The sequence below is a fragment of the Lepisosteus platostomus genome, chromosome 11 (assembly GCF_059453375.1).
Source record: "Lepisosteus platostomus isolate fLepPlt1 chromosome 11, fLepPlt1.hap1, whole genome shotgun sequence".
NCBI lineage: Eukaryota > Metazoa > Chordata > Actinopteri > Semionotiformes > Lepisosteidae > Lepisosteus > Lepisosteus platostomus.
In genome coordinates, this window is record NC_142621.1 from 3,051,063 (window position 1) to 3,070,384 (window position 19,322).

The 19,322-nt window shown below is 43.0% G+C and overlaps 1 protein-coding gene across 12 annotated transcripts in view; it reads left to right on the forward strand.

Moving 5' to 3' along the window:
• The window catches only part of LOC148651763 (receptor-type tyrosine-protein phosphatase F), a 222,607-nt gene that overhangs the window by 135,192 nt on the left and 68,093 nt on the right, over positions 1–19,322 (forward strand). For all 12 annotated transcript variants that reach the window (XM_088597854.1, XM_088597859.1, XM_088597861.1 and 9 more), the window contains 2 exons: positions 3,505–3,615; positions 18,660–18,929. In XM_088597854.1, coding sequence (XP_088453980.1) covers positions 3,505–3,615; positions 18,660–18,929 — 381 coding nt within the window. The remainder of the gene's footprint in view (positions 1–3,504; positions 3,616–18,659; positions 18,930–19,322) is intronic.

A 19,322-nucleotide genomic window follows, 5' to 3' on the forward strand; every position in this document is an offset into this window, starting at 1 on the left:
ATCGACACAGCTGGAAACAGGCGTCTGATTCAGAGTGGAGGGAGGGCTGATTATTGACGAGGCGGCAGCAGTGGTTAGGGCTCTGGACCTCCTCCCTAAGAGGTGGTGGGTTCAAGACCCTACTGCAGTCCGCTGTTGTACCCTGGAGTGCGGTTCTATTCTCAGATTGTACATCAGTGCATCCAGCTGTATAAATGTGTACAATCTCCCTGCAACGGACTAGCCCTCCCTCCAGGGGGAGCCACGTAATCTTGTCTACTGATCACTATAGAAACGGGGATAAACTATGGCTTGGTGAGTCTGAAGGCCTGATGGTAGACTTGCCACTAGGCACTGATCACTAGTGACCTCAGCCTCAAAAATGTCTGGATGTCCAATAATGCTATTATACTTCTCATACAAAAGCCTGGTTCTTCCCAGAATGAAACAGAAGTTAACAAGGGGAATCAGGACTTCTGGCTGTCTCCTAATTGTGCGCACACAGGACCTCATGCTGTGTCTGCCAAAATGGAGCAAGAGACAATGCTGTCAGCCCAGTAAAGGTCTGTAAAAAGTCTCTTTGCTTTTAAAGAATACCAGTGAATGCGGGCAGTGGATTTGTACCTGTTGTTTATCCCCTTTACATACTAATTTATGTTTCTCAAATGGGGAAAAAAGTATACATTGACCGAAACGCTGTCATTCTTCAACACCTCGTGAATCACTCCTTGGGAAGCGAAACAAACATGTCCGCATTCCTGTGGAGCTTGCCCGTGGACTGGGTTCTGGTGCTGTGAGGTAGCTGGAAAAAAATGAGAAGTGTCAGGAACTAGATACAATGAATGGGTTGATTGTTTTCATCCCTTGGATCTTCAGTGTCAATGTCAAGGCTTCTCACAGTGAGCTTGTGTGCTAAATCCAAAAGCCAGATTAAAACTACAAAAGAACCTCTGCAAGCAGGAACTCCAGGGAAGGGGTTCTTAACCTTGTTTTGTTTGTTGGAACTTGCTTTGGCTACAGTTTAAACTAAAGCTGGCTGATCATAGACGTCCGATCCCCTGTTAACAGGCAGAGTGTACTGTCTTACTAATGAGTTTCCCTGTACTTCAGAAAACGCACCGAATCGCTAGAAGAAAGGTAGGAGAGAGGGTGTACGCTGAGTGTGTGCGCACGTACATGAGTGTATGGGTGTAATACCATACAGGACACAACTGTTGTCTCAATTTTCCCCGAAGATGGAAGATACTTATCGGATCTCCTGGTTTTGAGCCTGTCAGGTTATGGATAACAGAGCGCTTTGATCAGATAGCGATGATGGCTCACTGCACCAGATCCATCTTGGATGTTGTCATGCATCCATTTTATTTAATTTTTTTCTGTCCGCAATGAGCATTCTTGTAATGAAGTCATTCATTTCACAACACATTCTAGAATCCTTCTGAAATATATTTAAATATATATTTTTGTAATGTGCTTCACTGTGTATAAACTGCATGCCTGCTTACTGTTTTTCTGTAAAAATATATATGAAGTGTCATCTTTCATGCAGTGCTCTACAGCAAATGCATAACTGCATAACTGCTAGAGCAGGATAGTAGTGTCCAAAGCTGTCCGTCAAAAGTTGTGTTATATGTCTCTTAAAAAAAAAAGAAGAATCAATTATCCGTATTGTCAAAGGTGAATGAAGAAATGTTAAGACGTTCAGTCAATGTTTTACACGGTACCAAAGGAATCAAAAGGTAAGTTGTCATAACTGATTATGTGGAGAATGTTTTGTCTTCTGTCCTTGAAAATCTTTCGTGTTGCCCAGATCGTGGTGTGAGCCATTTAAACTATTTTGCCGATGAAGCCGGTATATTAGTTCTCATGTATTTAAAGAAAAAAAAAACCCTGTATCTTTGTTTGGCCAGCCCAACCACCTTAAAAAGAAAGCTACCAACACTGCACAATTCTCCCAATTGATTGGCAATTTGCTGCCTGTCTATCTGGCAGGTTTGGCTTTGCTACACTTACTCGCTGTTCGTGGAGCGAGTGTTATTTGTTTTTATGTATTCCTTCTCTTGATAAATAGCAGCCTGCTCGATATGGAGCTGCTCCCGCTTTGCTGAAGGGGTTATGGAGAGTGGGGCTCAGAGATAGCTGGGAAGCCCATTCTCTGCAGTAGGGCTTGGCTGTCCTTCAAATAAGCTTTACAGAGCAAGAACAATAGCATGTCGCTACCAGAAATGGGGTTAGTAGAAGCAGCTAATTCCTATACAGTTTTCCTGTGCTAATCTAGCTAATTAGCCCCCTCGTAGTTAGAGTTAATTGTGTTGCATTTTGGTAATTTGTTTCCTACAATACCGGTAGGATCAATCTTGCCCTCTGATTTCAGGTCATTTAACTCTGTGCAAAAAGGGAAGGTTAATTTTCATTTATTAATTATTAACTTATTCCCAGTGTGCCCTTAGTAAACATGAGTTCTGTTTTTGTAAAGTGCTTTTCTATTTTTTTTCCCCCTGTCTTAGAGACTTGTATCACAAGTTTTGTTTGCCTTCATATCCCAATGGCCACCTGCTAATGGCTATTGGAATGATATTTCAGCCATATGGCACAGCAGTCAACATGTAAAATAACTGGGAAATTACAGAGCATGCAGCAAACACTTCTTTAAACCCTTGGAGCCAATTCTTCACATTGCACACCTCTGACAACTTTGAACAATGAATTGTGCCATACAACAGCAAAAGCAAATCTGCCCATTTATAAGGCACAATGCCGTCCTTCGTTTTAGTCTGAAAAGAAGAGACTGTTTTGACTGCCAAGAACTGAGTGAGGATTAATTGCATACAGAGCCTCCTCTGGTACATAGATATCATATCCTCAAAGGTCAGGCAGAAAACACTCTTCCAGTTGCTGTGAAATGTGTTGGATATGAATTCATTTCCCTGTCTTGCACGTGTCCCTTATGTGAGATTTTTTTTTAATGTTCTGTTGATTTAAGGGCTGTAAAGCACAGACATGATTTAGTACTCAGACGCTTCTTTCTGCGGTTGTGCAATCTAATAAAATAATCCTGGTCTGTTAGTATATGCAGCCTGCTTCATCAGCTGTTCTGCAAGTTCTTACTGCTTGCTTTCTAACGCTATGCAGCGGTGTTGTTTCCAAGAGTAAACACTTTTTTTTTGTTCCAGTGGAGTAGTGAACTGTTTGCTGCATCATTGATTGAGGGGCTTGGCACTTTGAAACCTCGCAAAATAAACACATTCTTTAGGGCTATTAACACATCCTACTGTACCCTTAGGGGGTACCCTCAAAGTGTTCCCTTTGTTGTTTAATTTTTTCGGCTTGTAGTGGGCTTCCCTTGCAGAGCTGGGGAACAGCACCTGCCTACAGCCACGGTGCTGCTTCTCTGACCTCACGAGCTCGGGGGGAAGGGGCAGCTTCACCACCCTCTGCTCGCTCGCTCCGTGTGCTGCTCTGTGTCGGTACTCCCCTTGCGGGGCCGTAACACTCTCTCCCCCTCCGCTTTTCTGCTGTGCGCAGGAGCCCTGCAGATCGAGAACAGCGAGGAGTCCGACCAAGGGAAGTACGAGTGCGTGGCCACCAACAGCGCGGGTACACGCTACTCCGCCCCCGCCAACCTCTACGTGCGAGGTAAGAGCCGCGCCACCTCCGAGCGCCACCCGGAGGCGGGTCGGGTTTTACGGGCGTCTCCCACAGACGCGTCACTTCCCCCCCTTACGGGGTCCTCTTTCGCCTGCAGGTGATTTTGTGTAGAATAATATTGTGTGTACGCGTGATCGGTGGCCCCAAGGGTTTTACACACGTGGGTAAGGAGCACTAACCCCCTTTTTTTTCTTTCTCCTTTCAACGGGAGTTTTGCAGACTGGTCACTCGTAACACCGTGCTGTGTGGTGGTCCGTCATTTCAGCAGCAAGTGTCTCGCAAAACTGAAAAAAAAACTGCACATTTATTTAATGTTTTTTTGTCATGCTTAGGTTGCCTTGCATTGTAATTCTTCAATTGTTGTGTACATCTCTGCACTGCACGGACAAGGAGCTGTAGCTTTTTGCTCTACACCAGCCTTTTTTTCTTTTGTTGTTGGAAGACACAGTTTTGAATCTTAACATATGAGAAAGTAATATGGGGTTTCAAAGCTCCTGAGTTTTGCAGATTTACAGAATTTTCCTTTCATGCTCTCTGACTTGAATGGTACCCGATGCTTGGCAGTGGTCTTTCCCAGCCGCGATGTGGGAACAGACACTGTCTGGGGGGTGAACTTAATAAGAACAGTTGCAAGGGATGTTTTGCAGGAAGGAAAGGAGATACCAGTTATGAAAGAAAAGAGAAATTGTCACAGCGAGTGCAAAATTTGATAATTCACTTACCAGTCACTAGAAAGGTGATTTTAGAACGTTCCCAGCTCTCTGTTCTCAAAGGCAACTGTAACACACATGCTAGTCACCGTTTTGAAAAGCACTTAAATGAAATACCATCTCCGTGCTGTTCTGTCTACAGCCTCGCTTTTCCCAGTGACCTCCATGTAAACGCAGTAGGGGGTCAGGCATCAGAAGAAACAGAATAATTCCAGTCTTAAGTGGCAAGTAGAAGAAACCCAGTTGTCACTTCTTGCAGTGTCTTTCTATTTTATTATACAGCAGGACTCGTGCTTTTTTGGGGGCCAGGCAACAAACCTTTATATTCCAGGTCACTGCAAACAGTGAGAGGCACAGCCTGTCGGCTCCAGGAAATCATCAAGTTAAATGCTGTTGTACATAAAAGTAATCTAGTGCACAACGGAGGCATAATTATTTATGTTAATAATTGAGAAGGGTGATAGGACCCTCAGCTGTTACCCTTTTCCAGTCACCCCAAAGACCAACAGAGTTTCTTGTTGGTTTAACTTTAACTGCACTGATTATAAAAATATTAAGTAACCTCTGCCTCTTTAAGAAGTCCCTTCATATACATACAGTATGCTACTGTCCACAGTGTATGCCACTGAGGGCTCTGTACTTGTATGCCTTTTGTTATGAGCTGTTATCCACCTTTTGTATCATATATTTTGAAAAACAATTAGGATCGAGTGTTTGTAATAAGCAGGCCTGTCTCTTTTCAAGTTTACTGTAGCAAGGAGCACAGCAGTCAGTAAACGGAGCCAAGTCACACACTTTCTTTGCCAGAGAGGTAATTAGTGTGTAGTGTTCGATCAACATCACTGATTGATTTCCTGCAAGAGAGCATTCTTCTAAGAAACGTTTCTTAACTTTATGACATTATCTGCAGCATTATCTCCCATGCTGTTGTATGTTCAATGAATTAAAAATAGAAGTTGAAATTCAAATAAATTCAAGCAGTTAAAGCTAGAATTACTGACAGAACTTATCCGCTTTTGTTCCTCTGTAAGATGGCGTTGTTCAGAAATTTGGAAAGTTTAATATTAGATTTGTATCTAGTATATGCAATTTGCAAGACAAGTTATTTCCTGAAGGAGATTCAACATGGCACCTTTATGGCTACACTTGCAGGTCAATGACCAGTATTTCTCTTCTTATTTGCCCAGATTTTATCTAGAAAATGTAGACGAATCACAGAGAGATGTTTTACTTGGAAGCGCAGTCACAGTTAATCCAAATATTGTGTTTCTAAAGTATAAACAATATTCATGAAAAAATCTGAAATTAAGTCACTGAATCTGAAATAAATTCCATTTGTTTTTTTTCATAGTCCTGTATCTCTGAATGTAATGAATGAATGTTATTAAACGCATGTATAAACATGCTTCCCGTATAATCCGTATTGTTCCCCTTCGAAAACAGATTATTTTTTCTGGTTTGTGGAGTAACCAGAAGCATTTATTCAAATCAGGGCTTGATATTCATTTGAGCAGCTCTTCATGTGATAAGAGCACAGTAGCAGATCTGATGATGCTCGCAGTTTTAGTTCAAGGTAAAAAAATAACTCCGAACTCTGTAGAGTGCCACCAGCTGTAGGAGAGGTTTTTGTGTTGCTCCTGGTATTGGCTAAGTAAAAGTCAGCATACAGAGACAGCTCTGCAGTGGAGACCTGCCTGCTGCCAAGCTTCGACTGCCAGATCCCCAATAAATGACACAGCACAGTGACCGTTTCGCACAGCATCCCAACATGGACTGGACGAGAAGCAGCCGGTCTCCGCTGTCCGTCAGATGGAGGTGCTTTTACAAAGTTTGTGTTTTTGTGCCTCGGTTAATTTATTTTTAATTAAAAAAACATAATTTGCCCTAAAACTGCAAACCCCTACAACAGAGTATACACCCTGCAAGTTTCCTCTCCCAAAAATGTATATGGACAGCTATGATGGAGGCAACGTATATAATAAGGCCTTGACAAAGTGCTGCACCACCCCAAAGTCCATGGACTTGGTATGAAGACAGGAAGGGAGATCCCGTGAATCCAGGGGAAGGAATGTGTTTAACCTCAGCGAGAACAACCAGCCAAGTCCTTTTCTGCCACTGCGAGAGGCCAAGATCTAAAGCAGGAACAACAATAACAACATTGGATAATAGCGGCGTGCTTACTCGAATGATACTAGTTAAGTCTGGAGTTAATATGACAACTTATTTTTAATTGTACTTGTTAGTACTAGAATTGTACTTATAGCCGGCCAAATGATGTTTAAGCTGGGGACTCTGAAAATGGTTTAGGACCCTGTGGCAGGCATGAAAATTGCTGGTGAAAGTTTCAAACTTTAAGAACGATGGGTTGTTGATGAAGCAAGTGGATCACCGGATGACTTCACAAGGGGTCTTTTGAGTATGTGGTTTATGTTACCCATGTTGATGTCCCAAATTTAATGCCTTACCTGTCCCGTATTTTATATCTATTGCAGCTAGGCTGTCCAGTTTTTAAACAGAAGTAATCCTTCCTTACAGTCATTTAAGGTGTTCGGTGCTAGGAGGCCTAGAATTCATGTCACAGCATCAGAAGTGGCAAAGCAATCCGTTTAAAAGATAATAGTAAAAGCAAACGGGGAGAAATGCTAAATCGATTTAAACTCCTGGGCAGTTGTGACCCTTGACCGACTTTCGAAATGTCAGAACAAAGAAGCAAAGGGAGAATGTTGAAGAGAGCTCAACATGACTATACTGCAGAGTACATGACCTGATCTCTCCCAGGACAACACCTGCTCAACCTGCCAGAGAGCACCTGGATCTTGCATCAGTCCCCGGCGCAGTCATGGAAGATAATTGTCTCTACCCTGAGTGATAGTCAGTGATTAACCAAGCACTAGGGCAGCTGCACAGTAAACACACAAAGCCATAGAAGAGGTTGGTTCTTCAAAATGGAGCACTTAGAAAATAACCATACACAGAAATAATTGATAAACACAGTGCACTAATCACACTTAATTATATCCATTTAGTACTTCATTAAATAAAAAACTTCCCCGAATTTCCAGCATTACATTCTTAGTTTCCCCTTGTCATTGTTTCTGTATGAGAATATCAGATTTGTTTTTGGATACTTATATACTTTTAGAACATAAATTGAACGTTGAAGGCAGGTGGTGCAGAACTGTCAGCTTCTAAACGACTTGAAATTGTTGATAACTGAGCAATGAAATGAAGATGTTCTGCTTTTACCCTACAACAACATTAAGGGAGAAATAGCTATTAAAGCACCTAGGAAAATTTGTGGTTATGAATAATTTTGTGATAAGCTCATAGTTAATGATAATACCCATTATCTGAATACTAGGTTCCAGGTATAAAATGTAAGGATAGATGTCTCTGGCTTATTCATATGCATCTCACAGCGAGACTCAGTATTCCCCTTAAGAGGTTAGCATGGTGTTTTGATCGTTTTTTAAATTCAGAAAGAGACAAAGATGTGTCCTGGGAAAAAAAAAGCCTACCCTAGCATCCCTTTCAGTATAAAATGGGTTTTGTTCACTTTACAGTTTCTTTTAATGAGGAGTGCAGTGTAGAAATAGAAGAGAATTTGTCACATTTTTTTCAGCAGTCTTGCCTGAGGTGTTGAAGTCTGTGACTTAAAGGCGTAATGAATGTGTGACCATCAGTTACAAGAGAATACCCCAGGAATTCGTTTCTGTGCCTGCTAGCCCTAAAGGGAGAAAAGATCGTCTTTTTTTCTCTCTCCGCTGAATTTTGTTCCTGAAAGAATGCAAAAAAAACATTTGTCAAAGGTGGTGTGCGATGGGGACACTCACAGTTCCAGCGGCATTGCAATAGGGCCGCTTTGCATGACAGATGGCAAACGTGGGGCCAACTGCTTGGTTTTGCCACTTGAAGTACTCTCTGCATGTTTGGATTGCAGTGCTTCGAGAACACATCTTACTGCCTCCAAGGGCACTGGGGGGATTGTCTTGCTCCAGTTAAATCCTAAGTGATACCTGAGGTTCAGCACGACTTTCTTTTCTGTTTCATAGCTATCGTTTTCAATCTTTAAAACCCAGGAGGCTGCATGTATGGGGAAGAACCCTGCTACTGATCTCTTGGTGAAAAATCTGTACAAATGTTTTCACTCTCCTCTGAGTGTATTTCATGGTACTGAAACATGAATGCAAAAATCTGGTTCGGCCTTTATCCTGTGAAAAACGTTAATTGATAGTCAATTTTACTGGATCTTTGTGCATCTCATACAAAGATAACGGATAGCTGTTAGTAAACTCTTAAATCCAGACTGAGGAAAATTTATTGCCTGCTTGTTACTGTTCCAGCATCCCACCACCAGAGGGTACCCCAACCTGTAGTGCCTAATTTATCTGTGCAGCAGATACGCAGATCAAGCAGACGGCAGTAGCCAATCCCTGCCTCCCCAGTGTCCCTCCCCAGACCTATTTAAATCCTGCTCTTTGTGCAAGCTGTGTTTAATATTGTTTTCAACTAGTTCTTGTTCTGGCCTTTGCTGAATTCTTCCTGGACCCGGATTCTTGCCTGGCTTTTGGATTTTGGATTGTGTTTCTGTGGCTTGATACTAAAATTCTTCTGGCTTTGGACATAAGCTCGCCTCTTGACCCTGACCTTGGAACCCACATAGGGTCAGTTCCTGGACTTCTTAGTTTGATAATCAACCTAACAGTGCTTCTCAGTTTTTTTTTCTATTCAGTCCTGGGGTTTCCCTGAAATTGTAATTGTAGTACTGTTTGGGAGCTGTTTTAACAAGAAAGCTAACTCCCTCAGAGCAGTAACCCACCTCACTCAGTCCTACCCATCTACTGTCAAAGCAACACTTAGTTATTCCCCAGATGGGGGAATATGGGTTTACTGTGATATTTCATCATCCCGCTAACATTGCAGAGACACGTCTTACAATTAGCAAAAGCAAATTTTTGTTTCACAAATATTTGCAGTTCATTTGCGAAGCGTGTTTCACTTTAAAGCCCAAGGACGAACAGAAGCCTGGAGCGGTCTTTTGCACTTTCTTTTGTTGAGCTGCAGCACTGATTGAACTGAAGCTCGGCAGGCTTGATTAACAAAGTTGGCACCGAAAAGGTTGCTGTGCTCATGTTCACCCTCACAACGGGTCACAAATGGGTCTCGAGAAACGCAGCCTTCTTGCACGGCTCTGTCCTTGTCTTTTAAAACAAGAGAGGTTTCAGGCCTGAGCATAAGGGATTCAGGTAAATCAGGCTTTGTGCTTTGTATAACTTATGTGTAAGTTGACAAATCCACCACCGTTCATTTTCCAGCTGTAAGTGAACCTGCCTGCAGTAGGTCATTTGCTTCCAACTCTCTTTCACATGTCTTCAGAGACAGTTTCTTTTTATTCGTTTTTCTCGTCAGAGTTAGCACTTTGTTTAAAAATATTTCGAGTTATTCTGGAGAATGAAAATTAAAGTGCTTTTTTATCTTCACCGAGACCTAGTGAACAGTTGCCTTTGAGAGCTCCACCAATATTTCCCGTGGCCACCCTTGAGAACGCACTCCAGCGCAGAGAGGAGGCCTTTGTTTAGAGATCATGCCCAGCTCAGGCGTCGGAGTGCCTTGCATTTTGTCTCAGTTTGAGTGGCTGTAAATCAGTGTACTGTCATTGCAATGCTGAGAAAAGCTAAGAAAGGTGCTTATTGTACTGAGTTATCGGTTTTGGTTGTGCAATATATGAGAATAAAGGGGGTTTAAACCAGTCCATGTGCAGCTTACTAGACCCAATAGAAACAATAGAACTCTGTTCTGTGCCGTGGACCCTGATTAATATCTTTACCTCCTGCAGCCGTGGAAGAAGACTGGATCATCTGTCCTGTTTCCTTAACACCTTGTTGTCTAGGAACATGCGGTCTTTCGCGTGAGCTAGTTTAACCTCTCCCTTTCTCCAGGTGCGTGTCACACAAGAGATTTGTGGGTTTTGCGTGGTGTAGTCTCAGAAGGCTCTCCCACCTCTGCGATCTTCGTGTGTGGCCAATGTTCTGGGGGGGGGGTTCTGTGACGCTTCACTGGTCTCATTTCTTGTTATTCTCTTTCTTTTTGCCCACTCTCAGCACTTCTTTCTCTTCTTAAAATCGTTTCATTATACTCAGTGTTCATTCTGTGCGACGCTCTTTGACAGAGGAGCTCCTTCGCCATGGAAAGTGCAGGCTCCTATATGCAGGACTGTATGTGTGAGCGCACGCGTCTGTGCTTATCCTGTGAAGAAGGAACGTTCTCCGTTGTCAGCACATGTTTGTGTTTTCCTGTCAAGTCTGGATGTGTGACAGTGATTATGATGTGTTAAAGTGCATTGCCTGCTTGTGTGTCCACCTGTCCTTTTAACTTGTCTGTGTTAAATATTTTACGTGAGTGTAAATACCAGTCACTGAGTGTGTACATGTGTTCTGGGTGTGCACATTATGCAGTATGAGTGTATCTGATTATTGAAAAAACAATCCATCTTATTTGCAGTCTTCTAACCTTGGAGTTTGCATTTGAATTTCACACACAATTTTAAAGATTTGTACCTTATCTGGCAGCCTGACTGCTGCTGCTGTGTCTTCAGAATATTTTTGCTTGCATGCGTTTGTGTGTGTTTTTACCTTAAAGGCACAAACCTACATCTTTGTGAGAAAATGCATTTAGCTGGATGCCTTTCTCTCTTTGAAGAGATAGTGCAGCTGAAATGTATGCCTAGTGTGGGTGGAAACTCAGTTTCTTGCCTTGAATGAACGCATGACTAACCAAGTCCGCTGTTTTCTGTATTCAAATCCAGACTGTTCTGCAGCTTTGCTTCAAAGAAGCCAGTGGACAGGATGTAATTGGACAATATGAGTGTCTGGGTTGCCTGTGGTTGGTGTTATGTTCATTGTGAAGTCTGCGTGTCATTGCACTGTCTCCCAGATTCCATCTTTATTCAGTGTTGGCTGCTGGGTGTGTGTGAGTCGTTTGTCTGAGTGAGCCTATGGGCTTGTGATGGATGTTCTGTCCTCTGTGCGTGACGTGTTCTCCTGTGTTCTTGTCTCCCATCACGTCCTTCGCTCTCTCCGAGTGTGGATAAGCCGAAAATTGGCCTGTTTTTACTCTCTCTGTGTTTCTCCTTGTCTTTTTCTTTTTTTTTCTTTTGTTTTTATTTCCCTCTCTTCATCACCATCGCACCCCGCCATCAAAAAACCAAACCAAACTCTCACCTCTCAGATCAGCGCGAAGGTTGGTCCTTTTCACTTCTCGCCGCCGTTATGCCAGGCCCTGTGCGGACTGCAGCAGGCAGAGGGGAGCCGGTGCCTTTCGGGGCGCTGAGGGCCTGTGGCCGGCTCTCTCTCGGAGCAACCCCTCCGCCCCAACCTCCCACAGCGCACCTCTTCCTGTGCTATGCTGTACCCTCTCCGTCTGTGATGCCTCCCGGAATGCTTGCATGGGTCTCCTGCTGTCCACGTAGACTCCCTTTATTCCACGTTTTCTTTCCCCCTGATGTTTCTTCTTTCCTTCAAAATGCAGATCTCGTTCCTTCTGTTTAAACTAGCCGCACTGGCTCTGCATTACTTGCAACGTTTTTTTGTTTTTTTTACTTCAGAAGTATTTCGGATTTGCCATATTAACAGTTTTAGATTTCTATTACTCCTCTGGCTTTGTGCTTTTAAGTCACAGCTAATGCAGAGCTCAAGTGGCCTGCACTGCCTTCCCCGCTTCTCTGTTTCTCAGTTTGAAACGAATTCTACGTACTTAAGACAGCCTCGTTCAGTACCGGAAGACTAAAGAGTCCTGACCGTGGAGATTACATGAAAGGATTGTTTTTCTTCGTCTTTATAGAGGGTAGGGTTGTGAACGATCACAGAGGTGTTTTCATTATTTTGTAGTGTATTGTGTCTGGCAACCCTGCAAAAAAAAAAGATGTGGTATGGAGTGGTTGATAGTTAGGGTTTGTCTTATTGCATTTCTTTCAGATTCTGGAAGTCACTCTTTTTTTTTCTTTTTTTTAAAGGCAAAAGTAAGAAAATGTCTTTGTTTTAACAGTATGCAATCTTGGTGTGGCACCTTCTAGTTCAAAGGTTCACGATTTTGGAAATGAGCATTTGATTTAATCTCCTTATATTTAAAACCAAACCAATCTCTGGGAGCATTAAATAAACATACAAGATCTTTTTTGGGGGGGTAAAATGGTTTTTATTTTTTTAAGAATCCACTCGGCCCATTAGTGATAGTTTTGTTCTTTTCAGCCTACATTTAGTAGTCTTGTTAAGCTCAAAAGGGACTGAGCTCTAAAAATGCTTCACAGCAGGGGAGAATAGCAAAATGTTTTTTTTTCCTTCTCTTTATTTAAAGCTGCATCAACCATAATTTCAGCCAAACCAGAAATTAGCTTTGAAATATTCAAACTGGGGGTTTGTTCTCCTAACAATTTGTTTGCTGCTAATAATTACATCCTAGGCTCTTCCCCTTGACTTGAAAAAGCTCACCACTCTCTCATGCACATAATCATTACTTGTTTGAATTGCAGGTCATTTATTAAAGATTTATTTTATCTTAGAAATGTAGATCTCTCCTACTGCTTTTATTCCTAATGTTGTGTTATTTTCATCAGAGAAATTACTGTGAGCAAATGTAAATTATAAAGCTTCCTCATCCTAAGATCACTGGTGTTACTATTAGCATGTCACTGAAAGAATACTTCTATGTCTTCAGCCTCTGTGGAGTAATAATACAGTTCCCCGTCCATTTCTGCTACTCCCTTGTGTCTCCAGCTGTCCCTCTGCTTTTCAGTTCCAAGATTCAGCTCCATAATGAAAACGCCAATTCAGTATTGAAGCTCTTGGCTGGAAAATGTTGGCTGAGTGAGAGCAGTGGAATAATTGCAGAACATCAGTACTTAGATGTTCTGTTTCTTTGGCATTGAAGGTACAATGCTGGAATTAGCATGGGCCAGTATTAAAGTGAGGAGTGGGATGGGTGCAGTGACACCCTGGCCTGTCCCATTTCTCATGCTTAAGCTGCCTTTGCTCCTTTGCTGAACAGCGGGCAGTCCCATTGTGTTTTGAATGTTGTGAGATATTTATTAGCTGCCGTTATCTTTCGATAAGTACAGCCCCCGATTCTCAGTTCACGACCTGCTTCTATTGCATGTCGGGGTAGGGGAGGGGGACGTCTGTGTGTCAGGATGGTGCTGAAAGATGAAATGTGGGCCTGAAAAATGCCCCTGCCAAGAGAGTGGGCGTAGTGCAGTTCAGGCAAGTGTGCATTTGAGATTTGACCAAGCTCTGCAGTGAAAAGGGTTTCTAGCTAGCGAAGCTCACAGAATGATGGTCATATAGAGCTCAGGGGACATTAAGGTAAACCTGTTTCCTCACCCTGTGGACTAGTTTTAATGCATGATGAACTATTCAGATATACATGTATTTCACATGTACATTTTTTGTGTCTGATCCCTCATCTTGTTTCTGAACCAGCGGTTCAATGTGAGGCTTAATGTGAGATGTGTTCCCATTTATTTCCATGAGCTGCTTAAAATCACTTCTCATGCATCCCAGCCACTTCTTCCCACAAGAGCACAGGAGCAGCTTGTGGTGAGATGTCCAGACGTGGACAGAGAGAAGCGCAGACTTGAAGGGACTTCCAGTTTACTGGGCAATAGTGCCCCCTTTCTCTCATGGTCTCAATGTTGTGTGCTCTGTGATTTCCAGAACCTTGCGTGAAAAGGTGGTATTCGAAGTGAGGAAAGTGCCTCGGACATAGGTGCCTTCTGAACCACGTGTGCTGGCAGAGAATCCCCAACGTAGCGGTTCTGGCGCGTGGCTGCAGTAGGGGATTTCCTCAATCTTCTGCATGCCAAACCGCAAAGCCAAGAATAGTCAGATCTGTGAATTTCCCTTTATGTTCCCTATAAAAGATATTTCAAGGAATATGTCGGTAGCTTAGGGGTGTTTGTTGTTGTCCCTTGGTAACAGTTTTGAGCTCTTCAGGCACAGGGTGGAACACTGGATCTTCTTGTGCTACTGTACGTGACTTGTATGTTCCTTGTCACATAAGAGCTAGGAAATGGCTAAAGCTTGAATTTTCTCATTTAATTGAGTGGACTGAGCTCAGTCAGGTCTGTGTCATATGTGTGGTGATCAGCCAGGTGTGTGACTGATATTTCTAGCAGGGAGGTGTAGGATCGTGGTTTGGTGCTGTGCATAGTCAGGACCATGTTTCCATTGCCTAGTTCAGCGCGTTTGATGCCAGAGTTTGCTTTGTATCCTGGACAACCGCATGCGTGCTTGAATGTGTGCGTGTGTCAAATTGCATTCCTGTCCTACCCTCGGCTACACCCTGGACCATTTTCCTAGCATGCATCCCTTCTTTTTGTCTGACCCTTCCCAGCTTGTGGCATGCCTAGTGAATGAAACCATGTGCACGACGTTTGCTTTATACACTAGACCGCTTCATTCGCACGTGCAGATTTCTGTGTTCCACAGTTGTTTCCTATGAGGTTTTGCATATAAAATAAATTAAATTCACCTCTTCATGGTGGATTAGGTATTGTACATGATTTTTGCTGATTGCAGTCCAGCAAACCTGTGCACATTAAACTACAAAGCCATCATGTTGTGACCATTTCCATATCCATTCTCTTTATCTGCTCAGTGACTGTCTTCAGCTTTACTGTTTTATTTTAAAACTAGCCCAACAGTGTTAATCCTGCCGGCTTTCTTGGTGATACAAATTTCATTTCACCATCACCGAAGCCCCACTTTAACGCCCCTTACAGCTGCCAGCTTGAGAGTAGTTAAGAAAAAGAAGATTCCCAGAATTTTAATTGGCTTGGCTCAGAATCCACTTAATCACACATGTACTGTTGCAGATGTACCGCATAAATACTCAGTGGTCATGTGCCACTGTTTGGAGAAATTGGAGGAATAACGTAACCTCCCAGTGAAGCTGAAACCAAAAAAAAAATTAACAATTCCCTTAAGAACTAACAGATTCAAGATGGCTGTTTCTTCTGCTGCCAAACAACATATGTCCAGAAATGAAAAAATGAACTTCCCTTCTAAAAAACAGAAACCTGTCAGATCTGAGAAATTCTCAAATGCATATAAGGAGCATTTTACAGCCTGGAATTCCAATATTTTAGTAATGAGGGTGTGCTCCTTTTTGTTTTTGTGCCGCCAGTTGTTAAAGACAAATCCGCACAATGTTGCCTCATGTTGTCTTCGTGTTTCTTGCGTAATGTTTTATTCACAGCAAGTCCTACAGCCCTTTGTGGACGGGAGGTATCAACCACATTTTTCTTTAACGGTGGGGACATACATATCCAGTATCATTCAGGTCACATAAATCAATGTGATCTCTGCCATTGTAAGAGGTGACTTAATCCTGTCCTTTTTCGAAACTCATAGTTCCAAGCTGTTCCTTCTGAGCTGTAATCACTTTAACTGCTGGCTAGCCAGAACACACAACAAAAAAAAATGAATAAGAGTACAGCATGTTGCTAATTCTTCACCACTTCCTGGGTTGTGGTAAAGTCATTTTAGTCTTCTGTTGTTAAATGCAGTGCAATACTAATAATTGTGATAGCTCTTTTGCTGAAACACATACAGTAATCTGCATAGCTTTCAACAAAATTTCAAATTATTCAGAATTTTGTAGAGGATGTGGATCCTTTTACATGGATCTTGTTTTATCCACAGAAAGCAAATCGGATTTTGTCCCTCATGAGTTCCCTGGTAGGTGGCATTAGATAGTTTTACCCTACCACTTGTGAGCAACAGGCCACGATCAAGAAAGGTGGTATATAGCTGGGAACACAGTTGTGTGTTGAGTACTTCAGTTAAAATCCTTGAACACAAGCTCTGCAGACTGCGTTTGTGTCGCAAGACAAAATAAGAGACTAATGAAAAGGCTTTGGCTCTGGCTGTTCTTAACCAAATGACTACTTCTCAGTTCCCATAGTGATGTTTGCAACTGAACAGACCTAATTCACACCTCCTGGGATTGCCAGTAAAGCATTCAGGCTTTTCAAAGGAATAACCACTATACACCTCCTGTTGGAAACAATGCTCACTGTCACTGTCATACGGACATTATCTCCAGTATAGTGCCATGAATTAATTAATGTATTAATGTATTAATTCAGCTAAGATCTCTTTCTAAGTACTCAAATGAGAAACCCTGCAAATAGTAAATAAAAACATTTTTTAAATATATTTTAAATTTTGCTATGGAACTATTATATGAATTATAAAATGTAATCTTGCATATACAATATGTAATTTTGTGACAGAGTATGGAGGAAAGTTATAGAAGTAAGTTATGGGATAAAGACATGGCATAGACTTGAACTCCTGTAACTTGACCCATTTTGTGTTTAAAGTAAAAGGAGCTTATCAGAAGGGATGGGAACTACACTTCTCAAATGGCCCATTGGATAATCAAGGCCAATTGTAGATTTCCCAAGTTAATTGAGCACAGACTTTTCTCTCTAACAATGGAACATGCTTCTGCGTGGTTTATTTATTGAATACTCAAATGTGCTTCTGCTGGCTGAAACCTTGAAAAAGAGCACCTGTTCTCCCACCATTTCCTGACTCCATGTCATCGTTTTGCCCCCCTTACATCTCTTTCTTGCACCAGTGTCTCTCCACGGAGCTTGGTGTTCAGATGCATATTTTTTAGATTAGCGTGTTTACATGATTTCAGTGCTTTTTAAACTACATTCAGCTCTTTTGCTGCTGTACATCATTTTCACTGTAAAAAATTACAAGGTTATATTACTCTCATGTGTTGAATTATAGTTAACTTTATTGTATTTGTCATTTATAAGAGAGGAATCTGCAAATGACATTAGCCATATACAAATGAAACACAGACTGTGGGAAACTAACCCCCTGTTTCCCATATACTCAAGTATTTACTGACCATGGGGGTTTTAAGAATGCAACCCCTGCAGCTGGAAACTGAAAGGAAACTGAAAACCTGGGGGTTTTGACGGTCTGAAAAATATAAAGTAAAGAAGCCAATTGGATGAGAATATTAAATTGACTTGAAGTGAATCAGAAAGTTTTTTTTCCCCTTTTCCTTCCCTGGGGTTAGTTTGGTAGTGGGCAGGGTGGGATAGCCACGCTCAGGTTAGTTAGGAATGCTTTCAAAGTGTAGCTGGTCCTTCAAAACAAGGAGTCACAGGAGCTTTCGCTGGATTAACATTGTTGGAAGTTTTTGTAAATCTTTGTCAGTGGTGTAACATTAGAGCCTTTGTTTTGTACTAATAGTAGAGCACAAACTCTTCCATACATTACAGCACAAGCCAGTAAGGCACAGCTGTGGTGACCAGCACCCAGAGGTGTCACAATATATGAATATTAACTTAAGTTCTTATTATAATTCTAGTTAGAATGGAAGCCTTCAGTCACTTTGTCACTGAAAAGTATATATGTGTCTCCTTCAAGACATGATCTTAAGAAGCAGAAATGACCACATATTCCCGTGCATTTCTTCACGAGCTGCTCTTCATCGGGCTTTTCCCCGGCTTGCGTCATTAGTTGCACTTGCCGTTCTTCAGCCACAGCAACAGGCAGTGCGCGTCTCCATGGGAACTCCTTTTAATACGGATTGATTTGCATAACGGCGCTCAGGGTTTATTGTGCTGCGAGACCTGTGCGAAGGGGAAGAAGCCGCAAGGAGAGTGTCACTCATCTGGACAGGAGCCCAGACGCGGCCCCGCGTATCAGATGTGACTATCCATGGCCCCCGATTGACAGGACAGCTTTGGGGGGGGGGGTTCAACTGTTAACTAACCGTTCCCCCTCCCGAAGCTCTGGGCTGGGCACCACCACAACTCAGTGCCGTTTCTTGCTGAGGCCCCGCAGCTTGAAAAAAGGCCTTTGAAGACCACACTCCCCGTTTTCGATTTCATCTGACAGGCCCCAATTACAGGGCGTCTTTAGTTAGCGTAATTGAACTTTTATGGAATACGACTTTTTTAAAGTACTGAAACCTCCGAAGGTTTCCCCACAGTTTTCTTTCTGAGCGCAGCCCATCCTCGCGAACTGTCATTCACACATACACGTTTACTTCACGAGCGGTCTCTAGACAGCACAGTTAGAGAATTTCGACAAGTGTAAAGCTGCCTTTTAAGTTTTTTCGGGGGGGGAAAGAAGTACATGTGTAATACAGGGCCTCTTCCCAGCAGCATTCTCTGCAGTACCAGTTTAGCGTTCCGGTACCCACTGGTTCCGAACAGCCAGAGCCGGCCTTGCCCACGCGGCGTCTCGAGCGCCTTCTCCGCATTCCTACCTGCTGTTCTGTTCTCCCCGGCAGTCCGCCGCGTCCCTCCCCGCTTCTCCATCCCCCCCACCAACCACGAGGTGATGCCGGGCGGCAGCGTGAACCTGACCTGCGTGGCGGTGGGCGCCCCCATGCCCTACGTGAAGTGGATGGCCGGCGTGGTGGAGCTGACCAAGGAGGACGAGATGCCGGTGGGCCGCAATGTGCTGGAGCTGACCAACATCCGCGAGTCTGCCAACTACACCTGCGTGGCCATCTCCTCCCTGGGCATGATCGAGGCCACGGCGCAGATCTCGGTCAAAGGTAAGGCCTGTTAAGGCCTGGGCCGGGCTGGTGGTGTGAAGACGGGGAGGCACAGCAGGGGGAGGCTACAAACCAGCTGTCTTAGGCCGTCGTGTGTCTAGAATTTGCATATTGCGGTAACCTTACCTCTCTGACAGACTGAAAACCCTTTCACGTAACTGTTATGGGACTCTGGTTATGAGACTGGTGCTTGCCAAAACATTGATCAGAATCCACTTTTTTTTCCTGCACCTTAAGACCTATTTCTATTTCTGTTTCACCACAAGGGGTGGGTTCGTTTCACTCTCAATTATGAATCATGCCAGTTTTGGTGTAAGTACTGCTTTCTCTAGTGAGCCGTACCCGCTGGGCTGTAGTTAATGGTGACCAGTTAGAACTTACCAGGCTTTTTGA